The sequence below is a fragment of the Budorcas taxicolor genome, chromosome 15 (assembly GCF_023091745.1).
Source record: "Budorcas taxicolor isolate Tak-1 chromosome 15, Takin1.1, whole genome shotgun sequence".
Classification (NCBI taxonomy): domain Eukaryota; kingdom Metazoa; phylum Chordata; class Mammalia; order Artiodactyla; family Bovidae; genus Budorcas; species Budorcas taxicolor.
The window spans coordinates 64009417-64031946 of NC_068924.1; the positions used below are offsets into that span (position 1 = coordinate 64009417).

General features: G+C 44.4%; 1 protein-coding gene across 1 annotated transcript in view; it reads right to left on the bottom strand.

Moving 5' to 3' along the window:
* Positions 1-690: 690 nt before the first annotated feature.
* The window catches only part of PAMR1 (peptidase domain containing associated with muscle regeneration 1), an 80192-nt gene continuing 58352 nt past the window's right edge, over positions 691-22530 (bottom strand). The window contains exons 7-11 of the mRNA XM_052652729.1: positions 9945-10157; positions 7251-7317; positions 4709-4941; positions 3469-3761; positions 691-1753 (exon numbers count right to left, since the gene is read on the bottom strand). Coding sequence (XP_052508689.1) covers positions 1217-1753; positions 3469-3761; positions 4709-4941; positions 7251-7317; positions 9945-10157 — 1343 coding nt within the window. The 3' untranslated portion in view covers positions 691-1216. The remainder of the gene's footprint in view (positions 1754-3468; positions 3762-4708; positions 4942-7250; positions 7318-9944; positions 10158-22530) is intronic.

Here is a 22530-nt window from a genome sequence, read left to right on the forward strand (position 1 = left end):
AACGCCCAGGAATGAGAAAATGAGACCACACACAGCCAAGAGCCTGCAGAAACTCAGGAGTCCTCTGGTGTCCCAGGGCTCAAAGTCACTTACGCCTCCATGGTACCATCTGGGACAGGAGGAATCTGGTGAAAGCTGGGGAGAAAGGATGAAAGAGTGAATCACCCCAAAAAGAGACTGTTCCTGAAAAGACCCCTTCAGGGACCAGATTGGATTCGGTTTTTTCTTCCTCTGCTATGCAGTGGGAGTCAGGCGTGGGGCTTGAAAGGAAAGTGTGTAAGTTATAGAGAAGAATGAAGTAGCGGGTTCTTGGCATATCTCAATCAAGTGTGAATAAATAGGTGATTCCAATTCAGATGCTATGAAAATACGTCCTAGAGATTTCTGGAGATTCAAAGCAGGGTGTTGTGCTTGAATGTAGAACCTGAGAACCAGAGGGGACACTAGAAATTGTCAAGTCCCTGGTATTTTCCTCTGCTTGTGCCTTATCTGATGGTGCCCATCCCCTTTCTCTCTTTCCCTATGAACAGCAAACTGCAAGCACTGGCATTGAAAAGATGGCACTGGCTTTGCTATATGCATTATTTGGGAATGACGATCTATTAAAAGGCTGCCCCCAGCCACCAGTCCCAACACATGTAGCTCAAAAAGGCTGCAGGCAGGAATCAGAGCCATAGGACATGTGTTCCGTGGGTCAGAAGCCAACCCTGGTTTTATTAAAGTATGTACAGGCGACTGGGAAGGAAAAGGACCACTCTGTGATACAGCCAATGCCACAGCCAGGCTTGCTGTCTGGGGCCGGCCTGCCGGTGGCTCTTTGGAAATCGGTCTGGTTGGAGCCTTGGAAGAGACCTGATGAATCCGGTCTTGACCTTCGCTCGACCGGAGCTGACCCATGGCATCTGGTTCATCCCCAAAAGGTGGGCGGGGAAGGCCACTGGGTTGGTAGAATGGGGTGAATTTCTTTGCCACTCACATAGTCTCTTTGGAAGAAACTGAGTTCTTATAAGCAGCATGGGAATCTTCCAGAGGACCCCAGCAGTCAGGGAGGCAACGGCCTACCAGAAAGTAAGCTCGACTCACCCTCCACTGATTTTGAAATCAGAAGCCCAGGGGCACAGCGAAATTCACAGGCAGAATCCCACTCTGGGTCTGTACTGCCCCGGCTGACACACACGGACGGCTGCACAGAAACACTCCTCCCTGGGCCTATGGCTCACTTCATGTTTCTCTCGATCCAGTCTTTAAAAGGCAGCACTTTGGTGAAGGCCGTGGAGAGGCTGTGGCTGCACGTCTTGTCATAGCTCCAGCTGACCAGCCCCACCAGGTGCCAGCGGGGCTCCGGGGACGCCCGGCCCGGGAAGGACACAGCCGCGATGCCCCCCGTCTCAGCTGTGCAGATGTCGGAAGGGGCCGTGGGGTCCCGGCCGGCACAGAACATGCTGTCCGTGATGCTCACCGGGATCCCCTGTGCCTCGTGCTGCTCTTCACACAGCAGCGAGTCCGCCACCCTCACCACCCCTGAGCGCAGCGTGTCGTCCTTGTAGCTGGGGCTGCTGGCGTCCGCCAGGACGTTCCAGCCGGCCACAGTGATGCTGGACTCCTGGAAGGAGGTGCTGAGATCCCGAGGGGCCGCCAGGCAGATGGGCTGGATGCGGGTGCTGATGCGAGCCTTGTCCAGGAGCTTCAGGATGGCAATGTCCGTATCCAGCAGGATGGGGTCGTAGCTGGGATGGAGGATGACTGCAGAAATCTGTGAAGGTAAAGAATGGACAGCAATGGTGAGCGGCCGACTCCACGGTGACGGCAACAGGCAAGCCCTGGGGCTAAATTATCAGGAGAAAATATCTGAGAGTCAGCTGCAATTATTTGGACACACTGCGCTCAGTGGATCATAGAAAGCAATTGCTCTGTTTCTAGGGTTGCAAACTGAAATGGCTACCAGGGCTGGCAGGTGGTTTTTAAATAAGTGGAGTGGACAAGCGAGGCTTCGAAGGACCAGAATGCCACATCCCAGGCAAAGAGGCACACCACTTTGCTCAGCTGACCACTGCTGTGCAGACATGCTCATTTTGCCAGAGAATAGACTCCAGACCTCTGGCTGAAACCTCCTGGTTTTTAAATGTTGGCTGCTGCTGCTGCTGCTGCTGCTGCTAAGTTGCTTCAGTCGTGTCCGACTCTGTGCGACCCCAGAGATGGCAGCCAACCAGGCTCCCTCATCCCTGGGATTCTCCAGGCAAGAATACTGAAGTGGGTGGCCATTTCCTTTTCCAATGCATGAAAGTGAAAAGTGAAAGTGAACTTGCTCAGTCGTGTCCGACTCCTAGTGACACCATGGACTGCAGCCTACCAGGCTCCTCCGTCCATGGGATTTTCCAGGCAAGAGGACTGGAGTGGATTGCCACTGCCTTCTCCAAATGTTGGCAACTAACTGATTAAAAAAATATACATTAGCACTATCAAAACACAAACCTGTACAGGCTACCAGCTGGCAACCTCTGGTCCACTGTAAACATTTCATTTACCGTCAAGCCAGTAAGATAGAGCTTCACCTAGGATGGTCCACAAGACTTTTCCAGCAAGCCTCCCCTGATTATCCCCATTCTTGCTCGTCACCCTCTTTGATGGGGCCCCCTGGAGCTTACATCTGTGATACGCTACAACATTTTTATAGACTTGTTCTATATCTGAGCTCATTTGCCCAGGGATTCTATTGTGCTGGATTAGTCACAATATACTGGTCTGTCTCTTCCCCTAGCCTGTGGACTCTTCAGGGCAAAAACCATGCCTTGTTCAGTTCTGTGTATTCCCAGTGAATGGCATGCTGTGGGAACCCAACAATGGATGGATGGATGGACAGGTGGATGAGCTAGACTGCATGAGAGGGTGGATGGTACAGAAGGAGGGAGGGAGGTAGGGATAGAAAATAATATTAGAAATTTATTAGGAGCCTCTATGTCCTCACAGTCTACCTAGCACTGTGTCCTAAACAGAATAGGTGGTTGGTTACCTTTCAATGACCCCAATGATAGAAGATATTTTTTATTATCTTATTTAAAAATTTTTTTGGGGGGGGAAGACTCCATAGTCTTTCTAGATGCCCCTTTCTAGTGTCTGCCAATCATGAAAGGTTAGGCATCTAGGTGGCACGGTTGGTGGAGAATCTGCTTGCCAGTGCAGGAGATGCAAAAGACATGGGTTCAACCTCTGGGTCAGGAAGATGCCCTGCAGGAGGGCATGGCAACCCACTCCAGTCTGCTTGCATGGAGAATCCCGTGGACAGAGGTGGACTACAGTCCACGGGGTCACAAAGAGTCCGACAGTACCGAGCCACTGAGCGTGCATGTGCCTAATATTTCCAGGCTCTGGACTGGATGCCAAGGTAACAGACTGACAGAAGGACTGCGCTCCCGATGCTGGGGGCTGCCGAGAAAGAAACCAGACTTCCAGGCTGCAGCCCTCTCTCACCCGCAAGCTCTGGATGCTCTTCTCATCCCGGTCGTCATCCCTGTAGAATTTCCCCAGGACGACTTTGAGGTCTGCCGTCTTGATCACGGTGACCCTCCCCAGGTCGGTGACGCAGTGGGCAGCCACCACCACCGTGCGCTCGTTGACCAGAGCACCGCTGCAGACCAGAAACCAGGCATCCTTGTGCAGACCGCCCCCGTGCACCCCGCCGGCCCTCCTGTAGATGGCAGCCTGCCACGGCCAGCGCGTGCCCTGGGTCTTCGGAGCAGAGATGTTCTCGGTTTTCCCACAAACTATGGAGAAAGCACCAGCTCAGTGAGATAAACTCAGACCTCCCCATCCAGAGGAGAATGTGTCAATCAACCAACAGAGCACATATCTGGAAAGGTGGGCCCGACAGGGGTCAAGACCACAGAGCATCTAACCTGTTTTTTTTTTTTTTTTTACAAACTAATCAACCACCTTAACATGCTTCACTATAAAGTCGAGTGTTATAATTGGGAGTCTTACCATCCTAGGCACTTACTGGGTAAGTTGCCTAATCTCTTAGAGCCTCAGTCTTCCTGCCTGCAAAATGGATACAGTAATCACAACTGTCTCCTAGGTTCTTGCAGAGAGTGGATGAGATGATGTATATAAACTGACTCAAAATATCATGACTATAAAGATGACCACCTCGAACTAAGCCATATTCTTCTCCTCTAACAAAAAGGATGGGGGTAGTAGCTTAGTATGTGCAAAAGCCCATTCAAGACATTTCCATGTATTATCTCAGTAATCATTATTATAACCTGTAAGTAACTGATACCTCATTACTTACTAACAATAATGTAATTAATACCATTGGGTGAAGAGGATGAAAACTGGGCCTCAGGTAACCAATATGGCATAAATAGAGGTTCTCTGGCTCCTTCAATCCCTTCTCCATTTGGTGCTTAATGACTGCTCTGTCCCTTTTCTCCAAGCAAATATGATAAAATCATCCACAAGAAAGTATGCCTCCTCTTCCTCAAAAATTCATCTAGGATTTAATTATCTCTCCTGGGTAATAAGTTTAAGCCAAAGGAAGGAAACTCTAACTGTGGAATTTCAGACTTCACCAAGCTGAGGGAAAGTATTAGAGGACTATTCTTTTGGACAAGGATTTTTTCCCCAAAAGTCATCAAGAGGGTCAGGGGCTTTTCATAGGCAGCCATGAGAGATGTAAGCTGTTTCAGTGCAAGGACAAGCCTTGACTCACTAGGGATGCAGGACGGGGCACGGCCACTCCACTTCCCGGTCCTTAGACATGTCCTCCGGCTGCTGCCCAGGCGGCGGTAGAAGGGTGAGATGCATTCGTACTGGAGCTGGGCGTGCAGATGCTGGTACCCAGGTGGCAGGTCTCCAAAGGGAAGGACTGGCTTCTTGGTAGGGGCGTCCTGCAGTTTCTGCTTGCTGAAGGCTGATGAGTATAGCTGGTGTAATGGCGTTTCCCTGCATCACAGCAGAGAGGCCCGGAGAGAGAGGAGGGCAGGAGACAGTCATTACAGCCCTTTTAGTATCTGTGCCAAGCTGCACAAAGATGTTCAGTTACGAAGGAAGAAAACAACAGCTATCTCATCCTCTGTGTGTGGGTGACTCACTCTCCTTTTCTCCCCTTACCTCTCTCTGTCTCTGTCTCTCCCTCACACACACACACATCTCTTCTACCACTGAGCAGATTTTCTTGCACACTTCAACCTTCTCTTTATTCCTCCATTTCCATTTCTGGCATGCTTCCAGCTCCCCAGGGTTTTAACCAAAGAGCATAATATCTGACATAATAGCTGCAATCCAAAGGTACGCTATACATGCACACACACACACACACACACAAATTAACTGTGAAATTAAACAAGAAAAAGAAGTTAATTTCAAGGAAAGAAATCCAAGTGACTGCTCTGCTCTAACCATTATCATAATGGAGCAATATAAGGAATTGACTCAAACTAAACTGTGTTGATACAGTAGCTTGATTTAGCAATTAACGGGTGTAATTAGTCCACCTCAGAGAATAGAACCTTCTCTCAGAGCGCACTGATTGGGAGAAATAAGAAGCGCTGTGTGCCAATGTGAAAAGGCCTTTTAAATGCGCCCTGATGTTGAAGCCCCGGAGGCCACTCTAGGGTTCTTGGGAGAGAGGTATGCACACTACACAGCTTCTGCTCATTTTATATCAGTGCATAATGACAATTAACTGACAAGTGAGATTTCCTTTTGGAATCAATGTTTTCATCCCTGTTAAATGCATGGAGAAAGGTAGTCCAGAGAGGTAGGTGGGGATGCTGAAGGGTACACAGGAAGCTTAGACAGGACCCCAGACAGCACTGGGCGATCACAAGTCTCACCCTGGTGAGAATACCATTGTAGGAAATGTTTCACGTGTCCGTACAATGCTTTGCTCAGAGCAAATATTCCACCTACATTGATTCCATTCTACAGATCTTTAGCTCATATTTAGAACCAGGTCTGTAGCTCAGGGGGCTTCTGTACTTGCAAACAAGCTCAGGTTTTGGCTGCTGAAGCTTTGCATTGCCTTTGGGGGTTCCTGAATGAGCCTGTCTGCTGAAGACCATCATATCCTTGCTCCAGCAGTGAATCTTCCAGGAAGATATTTGCCTTGCATTTAATCCTTTAACAATTTCTAGAGACAAACGTTAGTGTGATTGCCCTTATTTTGGAAAAGAGGAAACTAAAGGCTCTGCAAGTTTAGGAATTTGCCTAAGAATAGCCAGCATTAAAGAGAGATGACAGAAAGAGCACTTGAACCCGTCTATCCCATCCAGTCATTCACTCATTCACTATTCTGGGGGTGTCCACTATGCAGCAGGCACTATTCTAGGTACTAGAAGTTCAGCATGAACTAAACAGGAAATGTTCTTGCATGTGTAACTTTCACAATTTTTTGGTGGGTTGTGAGGAGACTGAAATTGAACAAATAGATAAACAAATGTCAGTAGGACAATAGGTGAAGATGAATGCCAGGTGAAAATTGGAGATCTCTGTAAAGGTCAGAAAATACTGGGTAAACAAGTCAGCTCAGCAGTCAGGGTGGAGGTAAGGGTGCTATCTTTTTAAAAGAACTGTCATGGAGGGTCTCTCTGCCAGGTAAAAACTGAGTAGGGAACTGAAGGAAGCCAGGCATTTCAGCCTCGTTGATATCTGGTGGAAGCAACTTCCCTAGCTTGCCACCAGGGGTCCCCACCTCTCTCTTTCCAGGAGAAAGACTAGGTGGGCGTCCCGCCCCCCGACCCCGCCCAACCCCGTCCCCCCCACCCCACCCACACACCGAGGCTTCACATCGTTCATCAGGGGCTAGTCATTCATCTCTGGTCCCTAGCTCCACCAGCCTGCCTTATCTGATTGATCACTACCAAGGACATCTTCCTAAGCCACAACTGACTGTGTTTGGTAGGAATGCCATCTCCCTAAAAGCTGCATGATAAATACACAGTCATTTTAGAAGGACTCAAGTATTAAAATCCAGCTCCTCAAAGGCCATCTTAAAGTCTGGCTTCCAACCAGCCACTGACTTTCCCACGATCCAGTGAAACCTGTACATCTTCCAACAGTTGCTACCTCTTGGCTAAAGGCAGCTAGCTAATAAGCCGCCATCTAACAAGCCCTTTTCTTTCCTGGCAAGTCAACACGGAGTGTCCCTAAGAAACCTCCGACTGTCTTTGGCCAAACACAAGTAGGGAAAGGGGGTGGAGAAAGGAATGGTCATTTGACTTTAAAGCAGAGCTCAGGTGTTTCAACCTCACCTTGACTGAACCTGCATTGGAAGAACTTTCCGTCTCACCAGGTCTGAGATCTTTGGTTCTCGGCAGGCTAGAAAGAAAAAGATAAAGCTGCATAACCCTTTTCCATACTAACTGTTCACACCATGAATTCAGATTCATACCTGACCACCCTCTCTGGACACCAGTGCACATTCTCCAGGCTCTCAGAAGTGAGACGTGTCAGCCAAGCATGAACAGCTCGCTTAGCAAAAGAGCATGCTGAGAGACTTCCCTGGTGGTCCAGTGGTTAGGAATCCACCTGCCAATGAAGGAGAGCCGGGTCCAATCCCTCGTCCAGGAAGATCCCACATGCTGCAGGGCAACTAAGCCTGTGAGCCACAAATACTGAGCCCATGCTCTACCGTGTGTACTCTGTAACAAGCGAAGCCACCCCAATGAGAAGCTCATGAGTGCAGAATGGCCCAAAGTAAATAAATGAATTTTTAAAAAACAGAGCATGCTGAGTTTCATTTATTAATAAAATGGCAGCCCCCTTTGAAGAACCCAAGTAGAATAAACACGTCTGAAGAGCTGCTCCATCCAGGTGATATGAAAATGTGAAAGGATTAGTCGCTCAGTTGTGCCTGACTCTTTGTGACCCCAAAGACTGGAGCCCACCAGGCTCTTCTGTCCATGGACTTCTCCAGGCAAGAATACTGGAGTGGGTTGCCATGCCCTCCTCCAGGGGATCTTCCCAACCCAGGGATCAAACCCATGTCTCCTGCCTTGCAGGGCAGATTCTTTCCTGTCTGAGCCACCAGGGATGCCCAGTGATATGAAGCAATAGTAGTTAATAGAATTATCCGTTCACAGTATTAGCAAACTAGATCAATCTGGAATAAAGGCCAAGGGCAAGGTTCTAAAATGTAGCCCAAGATAGGAAAGCACAAGGTTCTCATTTAAAACTGAACAGCAGTGTCAACCAACAATAAGTCTTGAGTAACTGATTCCTCCAGGTCCTTTCTCTGCAATTAAGGCTTGTAATGATCCTTTGAAAGCAACTCAAAGCCTGGTTTAATTTTGTTGAAGTCTCTTTCTTCACAAGTGAAAAGGAATCCTTCCCATCTCACTTTCCCAATCAAGCAGCCAACATTTGTCTAATTAGCAACCTAGGGAACTCTAGTTGTATTAATTTGTAAGAGAAGAGTTAACAAAAAATCTCCAAGGACATAGGTAACACCATGTCCATACCTAATGAAATCAAGAATCATAGTCTGTGCTGGTGGGGATGAAGGTCGCTCCTGGCTAAAGTCTAAAGTCTTCCTTTCACAGACTTGTTCTTTCATTCCTTTTCCCATGATTCAGGTTGTTGACAAACACTCAGAAGGCAAAGTGGAGGAATGAAGCAATTATCTGGATAATCTAGGCCAAGGATATGCTTTTCTTCAGGAAACAACTAGATAGTTGTGTGTGTGTGTGTGTGTGTGTGTGTGTGTGTGTGTGTTACTTGCTCAGTCCTGCCACTGAAAAGAGAGCTACTGTCGACTTGGAGCAACAAGTGAATCAATTTAACAAGAAACTACGGGGCTTCCCTGTTGGTTCGGTGGTAAGGAGCCACCTGCCAATGCTGGAGACACAGATCATCCCTGATGCTGGAAGATCTACATAGCATGGAGCAACCAAGCCTGTGTGCACAGCTACTGATGCTGGAAACCTGTGCTCTAGAGCCTGGAAACCTCACCTACTGAGCCTACCCACCCTAGAGCCTATCCTCCACAAGAGAAGCCACTGCAACAAAGAGCAGCCTCCACTCTCCACAACTAGAGAAAAGCTTGCACAGCAACGAAGACCAGCACAGCCAAAAACAAATAAAAAGTAGACAGAGAAATAAAATTGCATATATATCTCTCTCAAATATACATGATATATATATAAAAGAAACTACACATGCCTACGGTCATGGAGTCAGGTCCAGACTTCCTTATACAAAGTCCCATTTGTTCTGGTCTCAAACTACCTTTTAAAATTTACCTCCCAGATTCTCCGATTGACTCATTTTTTTACTTACCATGATTCTTTCACTTCTGCCTATACCACTTTTTGTCTTCCAACTGGAATATCGTCCCAACTCCTCTTTATCTCAGTAAATCCTTCCCTGTTTCCCAAAGGGGCTCCAGTCCTCCCTGCTACAGGAGAATTGGAGCTCATATTTCTCAGAATACACACCACTCATTTGCCCTGTAACTCTCCTTTGAATGTTCAAGGGTTTATTGTCTTTTAAAGATGCTTTTAAACATTTTAACATTTCAAACCTCCCTCCACACAGGCTGGCAAGGATGATGCGTCCATTGTATCTTTATTTCTTGCATTGATTTAATGTTGCACAGAGGGTAGATAAATGTAGCCATATAAATACATATTAATTGTTTCAGTTCTATCCTTGGGGTTACACATAAAAAACTCAGCCTTGTCATCTCTCTAAACTCTGATAAGTACATCACTCTTCTTGATCACATCAAGACATTGTGATGAGGATAAACTGGTCCTTTGGCGATCCAAAAAAGAAGCCCATGTTTTATGGATGGTTTTCAATATAAGAATAATGTACGGTTTCAGTGAGAACTTAAAAGAGAAAGGCAATTTTTTTCCCAGGGCTTCGAAAACAGGTATGGGAGCTACCAAAATGTGCAGCAACTCCACTTATCTATACAGACTTCAGAAATATTTGCCAGTCACCTTTTATGCAGATTGGCTGTTTCCCTGACCACTCTCCATTCTGCTGGCAAGTTCTCATCTCATTACCACTGAGAACATAGGAGCTGTTACAAAAGAAGGTCAGGACGGTGCCGATTTTTGCATAGCGCCCGTGGATAAGCCCAGGGCCTCCTGTAATTTTCTTGTACCCATTGACTGGGCCCCCGGGGTCTGAGCAGTTTCTTTCTTCAAGAACTGAAAGTGAAAAGAAAAGAAAAGAAGAGTTATTAAGAGTCTGAAGCATTTCATTTTAGCATTGAATCTTTTCACATCTCATTGAATTAAAAATGCAGTGATATGCAGCCTGCTAACAATGGTACTCAAAGGAATTACCAAGAGAAAACGCATAACAGAAAAATGCACGCATTAGACATATCTTCCTGTTTTAACAATTTATTCTTAAATTGAGAACTCTTTCACACCATATATATAAAAATATATAAATTTGACACCACATCAGGCCCTCATGTAATCACATTCATTTGCTTCCTAAATTGTGAAATCTGGACAGGTCTGGACAAAATAAACATTTTGCCTAGATTTTATCCTCAGTATGCAAGGATTGTTGGTTTTCAGTACTGTAATATCATCTCCTTCATTCCCTGAAGCTTGGGCAATTAAACCAGACTATTCAGTTTCCTATTTCTGTTGTTCCCAGAAAGTAGAATAGATTAGAAATGAGAGCACATTTATGAATTTAGATTTTCTATTTCATCTGCCAGAACACTGGGTGTGTTAAAAGTTGTAATTAAAAAACACTAGAGCCAATATAAATTCAGAGATACAACAAATTCCCGTAATCTCCAAATAGAACTTTTCATCTAAACATGTAACAATACTCATTATAGGAGATCTCTATTCTCTCATTCACGCTGCACAGCTACTTTCAGTAAAATTGGCATCAACAAAACTATCCTGAGCACCGAACAGGATATTAGATATATCCTGGAAATACTCGATCAGCTAGACAATATATTTTTCTCAAATGGATTATGGTACAATACTGAATATTACTTGCCTAAGGATACAGAGTAAGTCCCCTTAGAATTCAACCTTTAATTACTGAGTTTAGATACCAATCACTCTATCAGGCTCCCTAGCCTCTTTTTAATCATTTTTCTAAGATATGGGCTCATCCCTATACACAGGGGCTTCCCAGGTGGCTCAGTGTTAAAGAATCCGCCTGCCAATACAGGAGACACAGGTTTGATCTCTCATCCAGGAAGATCCCCTGGAGCAGGAAATGGCTACCCACTCTAGCATTCTTGCCTGAAAAATCCCATGGACAGAGGTGCCTGGCGAGTAGCAGAGTCAGACACAACTGAGCACATTATAAAACAGTCTCCACACAACTCAGTTATGCATCGGACATTCTTTTTTTCCCTTAAGGGTCCCAGTTACCTTTCAAACAACTTGCTTGCTTGCCTCCAGGCAAGAAATGAATATCCATTCATATAACACTTCCACAATATTTCAGAACTAAAAATTAATACATTGTTCCTATGTGCAATTTGGCAAAGTTGCTAAACTGGTTAAGCTCCTGGTTTGTCTACTCTAAGACTGCTCACAGCTCACATGACAGCTGATCTCAATGACACTGTGTGCTCTGGACTATGCATTCTGTGTGATCTCCCTGGTGGTTGATGCCAAAGCCCCATTTTAAATGTCAAAAAGGGATCTCACTGAGTGAGTTGTTTAAAAATACCAAAATGGCATAGAGAAGGCACTGCACTTTTTGAAGCTTCAAGAGGACTCAGAAAAATCCCAGTGCTTATACTTCTAGGAATCCCTGGATGATGTGGAATGAAGAGGCAGAAAGAGCCTTCCATATTGCTTCATTGATGGGCCACCTTCTTCGAACCCAGGTCTCCTGCATTGCGGGCAGACACTTTAACCTCTGAGCCACCAGGGAAGCCTTCTTATAGTACAGACTCAGTCAAAGCTGCATATGTAGCCTGGAAACAACCGGAAGAGCCCACAGACTTCAATCATCCCCAAAACATATGTCATACCTGCAAGTTTCAGAGGATGGAATTCACCGTCAACATAAAAATCAGACAGTGTCTCATAAAAATCTGCATTACTAGCTTCTGACAAAATTTAGCTCTGGAAACCCTGGGTCTATATTCTCACAGGGCGGGGAGGAGCTCTCTACTTAGACAGTATCACATTCTTGCCTTGGTCACAGTCCCCACTCACCAGCTGTCTGGTGCCGGCAGAGACTTCAATCTGTGACCAGTTAGACTATCAAAGGGCTATGATTTGTGTAATTCAAGTGTAGTTCCTCATTCATTTTGAACTTTGCTTGTTAGAGATCACAGCCAAGAAAGGCTGAGTGATACTTAAGACCTGTCCTGGAATACGGAAAGAAAATGAACTAGCCTCTAGCCATGTCAACCTCAGTTAGAATACAACAAATCACTTTTACTGTAAGCCTAATCATTGGATTTTTCTCCGCTTAGAAGTAAGTACCTTCACAGTCCATTAGGCTTCCACTTCATGATCTCTTACCTGTGAGATGGGTCCTATTTCTATTACATTTCATGTGGGTTTAACTGGCAGGAACCTTGGAGAGTTCTCAAGCCCTTCCAGGTAATAAAGCCTCATGACAATCCAGGTTCTTCATGTCATTGAAAAGGGTTTAAAGGGAGATTTAAAGGTCAACAGACTCAGGATACCTAAACACGTCTGCCCACGGTGGAGGAATTCTGCCACATTTCTGTAATTCTGAAACACATATTCCTTTCTAACACGACATGTCTGAAATCAAGACACGTGCCTACTTCTCTTGTAGGTCTACTCTTTCATTTGGTTTCAAGTTATGCTCATGAAATATGACCAGGGTTGAGCAGGATGATGCTTCCAAGGGAAGGTTCAGTGAAAGGTGAGACCATGTGGCTGAAATTCAAGAGAAACGTAGACGTTAGAAATAGATTCATAAAGGATTCAGATAATGGAGTTGTCTGACACGACTTAAAAAGTAAATAGAATGAAAATGTTCAAGGAAATAAAATATAAAATTGAGGACTTTGGAAGAAAACTTTCACCTTAAAAAGTAACCCAGGGAGAAATCTAGAACACAAAAGTTATAATGACATAAAGTAAAAAATTCAGTGGATGAGTTCAATAGCAAATCAGATGCAACTGAAGGGTACTGGCAAAGTGAAAGATAGTCAAACAGAAGACTCAGTATGAAGCCTAAGAAACAAAAAGATGAAAAATGTACAGGAAAATGTAAAGATATAGTAAGAAAGTTAATAAATCCATTAACTGGCATCCCAGAAGAAAAGAGAGAGAATGGAGGAAAACCAAGATGTAAAGATATAACAACTGAAATTTTTCTGATGAAAGACACTGACCTACAGATTTACAAGGTCCCAAGCCAGATAAGTATGAAGAAAATCACACACAGACATAGCGTATAAAGCTGTTCAAAATCAAAACCAAAGAAGGAAAATCTAAGCAGCCAAAGGAAAAAAAAGGACTGGAAAAGCATACTTTAAAATAATTACAGTCGTTATCTCTGGTTTGTAACATTGAGAATGTTTCTTGCTTCTTTCTACTATTTTTTTCAAGTTTTATAATCGGAAAATGTTAGCCATAAAATTGTGTATTTTATAATTTTGTTGCTGGCCTATAGCTATTATCTTTTAAAGTGTCAGGAAATGGTTTGGGTATCCCCCGCTAAGCCTATAAATCTAGCATGAAGTCTTCATGCCTTTTTTGTGTGTGCTCCCAGACCCTCTCTGCCCCCTGCAAATCTCTTTACCATCCTGCATAACCACAGTGTAATCCAACGTTCCATGAACTCAGATTTAAATGTTTTGTCACTAGACTCTGGTGGAAAAAGAGTGGCCTCCAGGATCAGATAGCTATAGGCTCAAATATACAGGTATTCAACAAATGTCTGTTTGTGGGCAGAAAGAATAAAGGCTAAAATGTGCTCATTCTTCCAGTTAATAAACTAGGGTCTGGGAAAATTAATCTTTTCAGGTCTTGTTTTCCTCATCTATGAAGCAAGATAATAACACTTTTCTGGTTGGTCTGGTTTTGAGTAGCAATTTAAACTACGCATAGTCTCTGCTTCCCTTGTTTGCCTTTATTTACAAAGCATCCAACTGCCTTTAAAAATCAATTCCCCAAATGCATACACCTTAAAGAAAAATCCATAAAGGAATTTAATTATTGGACCTTTTCAAGTACAAAGCAATACTTTTTGGTCTCTTGGTAATGCAATGGGTTTCCAGATCTGGGTCCAGTGTGTTGATTCCGACTTCCGGGTACCAAGCATGGTCTCTGTACTTTCATCTATTTTAATCCCGTGTAATGAAGCCTTAAAATTATATTCTTACATCAAACATCTACTGAGCATTATTCTCTCTTCCCTCATTTATTTCCTGTGCTTTTCAAAGCTATACCTTCTCCTCTGATGCTTTTGAAGAGAATTCTAAGACGTCCTCATCTATCCTTTTCTCTCCTGGTTTAGACCTCTACCTGTTGGGTTCACAGACCATCTGCATGTCATCAGAGCATCTCCCTAAGGTTAGATTTCAAAGCTATCTCTCTTTTCTCCCTGTGGGTTCTCTGTTTAGAGACCTCTGTATCTTCCCACTGAACAGACCCGTGATTCTTTCCTATTTGATGTTTCAAGAGCTTTTGACTTCATTTCTTCTCGGTGGGATGGATGTTTTCACACAAAGCCAAAGGAGAATTTAAAACATCTGCATCACTGGTGTGAAGGAGCATCAAACTCCTGCTTTGCTAAGTAAAATAGTCCATAACTAGTCATAAATAGCACATTGTCCTGTTACTTTGGGGACTCAGCCTAGGGATATAAACACATTAAGTCTAGCATGCCTTTACATGCTACCTTGTAAGCAGAGGCAGTACCCAGGATGCACTTCTCTGCGACACTGTTTCAGATAAATGGTTTTAAAAAGACCTTCTCTCCTTGTCTTCTTTTGCTCTTCAGGACAGCAGTATTAGGCAGTTCCCTGTGATACCACTTTACAGAGGCGATGCGATCGCTTTGCATGGCCCATGTAGCGATCACTGTTGGTGCCACATCGAGGTCTCCTCTTATCCTTTTCCAAGCTCTGCTTCTACACGTGTGCTTTGCTGCTGAGAGCTGGCACCTGCCACCTTCACGGACTGCCCTTGGCATGGGCCCCATCTCGCCCATATGAAGAGCTAAAAACTGCCTAGATTTTCAGCCCCTTCATGCTCACCCCAGGGTTGTCTATAGCCAGTGACTGATGGGTGTGGAAGCACAAAGGCCCAACTCCTGTTCTTCAAGGTGTGATTTACACTTGCCAGCACCTTACAGGATGGGGCTGAGTCTGGGAGTTCAGTTAAAATCACTCATGCTTGGCTTGTTCCTCTTTCCCATTTTCCTTCTGCAGCTTCCTTAGTGGTTGATCCTGAAAGTACTCCCTGTAATAAATCATGTGGACCCAAAAGTGGCTCAGGACCTGGTTTGGGGAGTTCTGCTGTTTTCTTAGCCCTGGGCATCAGAACCCTTCATGCCTCCCCATGGCAGCACTCCTGGGAGTGTTGGAAGCCCAAAAGGTGGTTAAGCCAACCCCTGGCATGGGGCTTGTTTGGCTTTCCACACTCCTAGGAGATCTTGGGCAGGATGACTGGCAGGGCAACTAGAAAGGCCACATCTCATCAGAGGGTCTCCAGCCTCCACAGATAGTCTCATATTCCAGCATCCCACCTGCCAAGCTCCATCAGCAGGGCTGTTTTGACCTGAAGGGAACAGGAGCCTTAAGACATGGATTTCCCCAAGCTGAACAGTGTGGACCCAGAATACACCATCCAAGCATTCTCCTTACTGATTTGCTGCTGTCTGTGTAGAGCCAGGGACCTTTTGCAACCCTGGGATACAGAGCTGGCCCCAGCAATGACTGAACTTCCCACGAGCCTGAATTGTGGGTCTTAGAGTTGGACTTGGAGAAGGCAATGGCACCCCACTCCAGTACTCTTGCCTGGAAAATCCCATGGACGGAGGAGCCTGGTGGGCTGCAGTCCATGGGGTCTCGAAGAGTCAGACACGACTGAGCGACTTCACTTTCATGCATTGGAGAAGGAAATGGCAACCCACTCCATTGTTCTTACCTGGAGAATCCCAGGGATGGCGGAGCCTGGTGGGCTGCCGTCTCTGGGATCGCACAGAGTCAGACATGACTGAAGTGACTTAGCAGCAGCAGAGTTGGACTTAAGTTGATTTAAAGCAAATAAAGTTATATCCTTTTCTCCCCTGATTGATCCACTAAGATGCATGCTCAGTATAAGGTATAATGGCTAAGATGACCAGGTCCAGAAGGTTTTATGGGCCATGACCACAAAAAATGGACCTGATGATAGAGACATCAAGAAGTGTATCAGGATACTGCAGAGACATTATAAGGAGAAGCAGCTTTTTGGTGCACACAAATAACACCGCCTTCTTTGTGCCCTCTGCTCAGATCAACTACACTGACTACAACAAAAGGAAGCTCACACTCTTCATTCCTAATTTAGGGAGAGGGTTCATTTCCCATCACCCTCATGATCACAAAATTCAGAGGGCAGATCCAGCTGTGGCAAGAAAGCAGACTGCTTGTTACATTATATTACTCTATCCTTGCTCACAAAACACCTTTTCATGAATGAATCCATAATTTCAATATGATATACCAAATTCATGAGTATTTGTCTTTTCCTTTCTTCTCAAAGCTATCAGTTCAAATTTGGAGACAATACATAGAAAAAAGCCCCTAGGAACCAAACAATTCAACCATCACTTTTCTTTCTGGAAGCCCAATTTGTCTTTCTGTAAAGGCCTGTGAACTGCTGCTGGCTGTTGGTATCACTGATGACTTTTCTTGCATCCTCTATTCAATGAGCGCCTCCTCTGTGCCCAGCAGAATCAGGGATTGGCAGATGTGCTTCTATAATTTTAACATGAAAATTTTTCATTTAAACCCAGACAACCCAAGGCCTTCCCTGCCTTATTAAAATAAGTGCTGATGTAAGCACTTATTAAAAAATGGTTTGAGGCCTTCCAGAGACTTAACCCCCAAGTCTTCAGGGGAATGGAGACATACATATATAATTTTTCATTAGCACCATTTCATCCTAAATGACTAGTGTCTAACTTTGCTTATAAATTATATCAGAACATAGGAACGTCTAACCAAACAATAAAGTAAAGGTAATCACTGGGGCCTTAAATAATTTAAAGAGGTGTAGGGGGCGTCTCAGAAAATACTAGCTAACCACAGCAATTGACGGTAGTCTGGGTTGCACCAAAGAGTCCATCAGGTACGATTAACTGGGTTAATACAACTCAGCCTTTGTGTTGCCTGAACGATAACCTCTTAATCTACAGGCAGAAACCTGGGTGAAATGGAACCAGGGTCTATTTTAGATGTTTATGCTAAGAATAATCATTTGGGATTTGTTGGAATCTATTGAATCACATGTGTGTTCTCCTTGTGATACTAAACAGATGTGTTGATACAGAGACTACCATTTAACCAGGGCACGTGTTACAGTTAATGCAGTGAGACCAATTGATCAAGGGCACAATTAGGAAAGAGGACGCAATTAGCACAGGCCCAGCGATGCTTCCTTACGATGGGAGCAGCCGCCTTCTAACACATGTCTGAAAAATGGTAGATGGCAGAGGATGACCAAATCCTTCAGATTTTAAGTCCTTTGGGAGACATTATAGGCTCTCTCTAGAAACATTACTGGCGTCTCCACTTACTTGTACTACCCCATCTCACAAAGGACTGGGCTGGCTCTTTCACACCGAGAACAGTGTGTGTGTGAGAGCGAAAGGGACAAAAGAGAGAGAGATCAATTCTTGGATCTAACATTAAATCTTTTTAAACCAATAATACAATCATACTTTGAGCATCCCTTTAGACAATGCAATCCTGAAATATATGTTACTTAGCATTGATCAAAGTCTTACCCAATATTTTAAAGAAACAACCAAATGGTGATCTAGCTGACTTGAACTCTATAACTCAATTAAGTTAGCTCCTCAGAGAAATATCTTCACAAATTATTTTAGGTTGGGTTCTTCTAGAAGCAGGCTGGGAGAGATAGATTTGAGTGTAAGTAGCTTATGTAGGTGGTGATCCCAATGAGGGCCAAAAGTAGTGTGGGAAAGTAAGACACAAAAGTTTGTATTATTAAGAAAGTTACTACTGGGGGCGATGGAGTTTCAGTGCCAGTGGGGAACTCTGGAAGACAGTGTAGACTATGTCTCAGAGTCATACTACCCAGAGAGCAATGGATATGAGTTATTACCTACAGACCACCATCAACCATTTGTTGAAGGATGATGAGATGAACATTAATTCCTCAGCACTCCAGTCTTTGCTCATATATGAGTCAATGGACTCTGAGAGCCAGAGAAAGCCCTTAGGCAGAGCTGCAGGAGCCTGGGGCTGGAGGTCAGTGGGTCAACAGTAATAATGTTAGCATAATAAAGTCTAGCTACCTTTTTTTTTTCCCCAGGAAGGTGGAAGAACCCAGTTTTTACACGTTTGGTATAAAAAGGGTTAAATTTCTGTTATTTACAAAGTTGAAGTGAAAAACATTTCTCCAGCACCCACCTTTACATAAGGAAAGGGAAGAATTAGGAATTAAAATAACACAAACAATATCTGCATCTGCAAATGAACTTGTATTTGCTTTCCGTTAATACACAATGAGAGCTATGCCAGTGAAGGCCTTTCTCTTTTTTGCCTTTGCTGCCAAGAAATTCAGAATCGCAGACTTTCTGAGGCTGAAATTTCATCTGATGCAAATGTTGAACTTACTCTCTCATCCCATAGAGTGTCCTCCTTCTCTGTTCTTGTCCCACTTCTAAACTCTCTTACTTTAATTATTATTTATACCCTGTGTGTGTGTTCAGTTGCTCAGTTGTGTCTGACACTTCACAGCCCCATGAACTATAGCCCTTCAGGCTCCTCTGTCCATGGGATTCTCCAGGCAAGAATACTAGAGTGGTTTGCAATTTTCGTCTTCCAGGAGATCTTCCCAACCTAGGGAAGATACATTTAGGGTAATGAGAGAGCTATCTGAGCAAAACACTAAGGGGACCACTCTGTCTCTTTAACAGGAATTATTAGAGCTGTAAGAGTATCTTGAGAGTTCCAGCAAGGGACACAGATCCAAAGTCAACAACATTCAGGACTCCATTATCTAGCTGGCAGTGTGAGCTGGGGCGTTAGCCTCAACTCTTCCAATACTCTGCTATCCACCTGTTCTCGTCACCAAATTCAAAGGAACAATTTGTGATCATTTCAGTTCTATTTGGAAAAGGCATTAGCTTTCTTTTTTTTTTCTTTATATATATATATTTTAGTGAAGAATAGTTGACTTACAATGTTTCAGGTGCACAGCAAGGTAATTCAGTTATACATATACAATATATTATTTTTAAATTATTTTCCATTAGAGATCATTACAAGATATTGCTATAGTTCCCTATGCCATACAGTAACCTTTTATTGCTTATTGCATATCTGTTTTTTTAATTAGAAATCTAGCATTCTATTCATACTAAGCCAAACAAGTGGAATCAAAATGTCACAAATTTTTTAGTTGGGCAAAAATTCATAAGTTTTCTAAAATATGTATATTATTTATATATAAAGCATTAACTTTCTTACTGGGACTTCGTTCATCCTGGAAACCTAACTTAATATGAGACCAACACCCAGAGACAGCCTTCGGACAGGCTTGAATCCCTTTCTCACTTCTTCCTGTTCAGTTTGTATCTGAGTCTGGTGCCTCTGGACCCAACATCTTTTACCTCCAAAATGTCTTCCCCAACCAGGAACAATGACACCAACTGGTGATATAACCCCTCCACTGAAACCCTTTTTGTCCCTGTCCAGCTGATGGAACTCTGCCCCCTGATGTTTTCCAGCCTTCCCAGGTTGTGAATGAGACAGCACCCGTGTGAAATTACACTTGGACTGCGCACACTGCTATTTGTTCATCTGGCAGCAATTTGGAGGCTGAGGCTTTCAATTAGCGACTTGATCTTAATCAGTATTGTCCTTGGCTCCTGGTACACTGTGTCTTTCGGACACCCCTTTTCTGGTGTTTAGATGGCCTATTTCATTAGACAGCTGAAACTCCCTGTGCCTAGGAGACGGGTCTGCTTCAAAAAATCCTCAGAAAGTCCTGATTACTTTGCTTTTGTTCAAAATCAACATCCTCATTTGCTAGAGTCGATGGGTAACTTATGTAACTATAGAAACGTAGTCGTCTTCTACCTGGTGGATGTGCTCAGTAAGTCTTCTTCAGTTCAGTTCAGTCCAGTCGCTCAGTCGGATCCAACTCTTTGCGACCCCATGATTTGCAGCACGCCAGGCCTCCCTATCCATTACCAACTCCCAGAGTTCACTCAGACTCACGTCCATCGAATCAGTGATGCCATCCCAGCCATCTCATCCTCTGTCGTCCCCTTCTCCTCCTGCCCCCAATCCCTCCCAGCATCAGAGTCTTTTCCAATGAGTCAGCTCTTGGCATGAGGTGGCCAAAGTATTGGAGTTTCAGCTTTAGCATCAGTCCTTCCAATGAACACCCAGGACTGATCTCCTTTAGAATGGACTGGTTGGATCTCCTTGCAGTCCAAGGGACTCTCAAGAGTCTTCTCCAACACCACAGTTCAAAAGCATCGATTCTTCAGGGCTCAGCTTTCTTCACAGTCCAACTCTCACATCCATACATGACCACTGGGAGGCTCCCACAAATCTCAGAATGTTTCTGAGTCAGCTCCAGGGGATGGGGCTGGACGGTACGTAATAACACTACCAAAATGTCCCCCAGTGGCATTCCTCGACAGCTTTTCAAATGTAAAGTGTGCTCACAGCGAAAATAGCCCAAACAAGGAAATTCTGTTTAGCCTTGGGGATGAAGAGGATGACCTTGCAGAGGAGTCCTGAGCTTCAGAGGACATTTGAGTCCTGAGATCCTGCCCACTTAGTAACTCTCATCCTCACCATCACCATTATTACCAAACATCTTTCTAGAAGTAGTAATATCTGGGAAATGCATGGCATGACCACTCTCCTGTGTGCCAGAAAAAGGCTACAATTGGAACTGGTGTACAGTTCTGCCAAATGAAGCAGGAAAATATACTAAAGAGCCCTGCCTTACCCTTACCAGTGCCTGGTGCCTAACAGACACTCAAAAATGTCTGGCTGGATGAATCTGCCAAGTGGGGAGGATCACAGTACCTCCCCCAGGGGCATGTTGTGATAATTAAATGAGACAGTGTCACATAGAGCACAGAGTCTGATCTATATTGAGAATGCAGAGAATAACTACCATTGTAGTTTTTAATACTTGGATACCAATAAACATGCCTTGTGTTTTGCAGAAAAGAAGCTTTCACCTTCTGAAGCAGGGTGAGGGACAGGTGGTAAATGCCCCACAAGGCAGGAGTTTCCAAGGCAAATGAGAACACTGCTGGAGTCGGCCTCAGGGTCTGCAATAGCAGGTAAGTTTGCTTCCATCAGCAGGTAATTCGGCTTTGCTCTCAAGTTCTTCTATTCTTCTTATCTTCCCACCACTTCCCTCCATGGGCAAAGAGTCCATCCCAGCTCTGAGTTACTTCTTAACCCCAAACCAAAATAAATCCTACCCCTGCATGACGTCCTGCCTCAGGGACCTTGTCTGCCAAAGCAAAAGCCAAGAGGGTCCCCACAAGGAGCAGGCAAGTGGAAGCAAAGTCTTAGTAAAACTGTGGTGGACCTGGCCCATCCCACACTGTTGGGCACTCCATCCCAAGTTTTCGGAGTCAGTCAGGCTGAAGAGCTGTTTATGAGGCTTGATCTGTCCTCTTACTATTTGGCTAGAATGCCATCCATCACTAAAACAACTGCTGACCAGCAAAATGCACTCCATGTATACCAATCCTAATCATCTTACTCTGAGTGAGAAGAGGCTATGCCTTGATTAAAAGGCCACAGATTCATGGAGCCCAGCAGAGTTAAGGCTAACATGTTATTTGGTCTATGTAGACTCAGAGTTACCCAGCAAAAAATGATTCAAATGATAAGGAAAATTTCCCCCTGAATTATAAAAACAAGCAAATATTAGATAGTTATGAGAGGGCAGCTTCCACTGTGTTCAGTGACCACATTGGCTTTCCAGATCTAAATCCAATGAGACAGCATCCCTCCAAACACGCTAAGAAAGGGGCAGAGATTCATCTCCATGTTACGGAGAGACAGTGGATGGGAGGCTCCGGTGTAGGAGGTGTAAGAGGGAAGCAGACTACTAGCTAAGCATCCTCCCAGGACTCCTTCTGTCTCTGAAGGCTCTGGGTTACTACTGAGTGTTGGTGGGTAAAAACAGTGGACCGCCAGGAACTGTTTTTTTATGAAGTTATCCTTATACTCCTAATGTCCTCTCCAGCCAGACTGTGAATTCTCTTTTCTGCCCTGTTGCTCTAATTTAATATGCAAGGGATGCTCTGGAGACTTGGTCTCCTGTATAACCACAGGGGACTGACATAGAGTCCACCTCATGTTAATGAGTGAACATT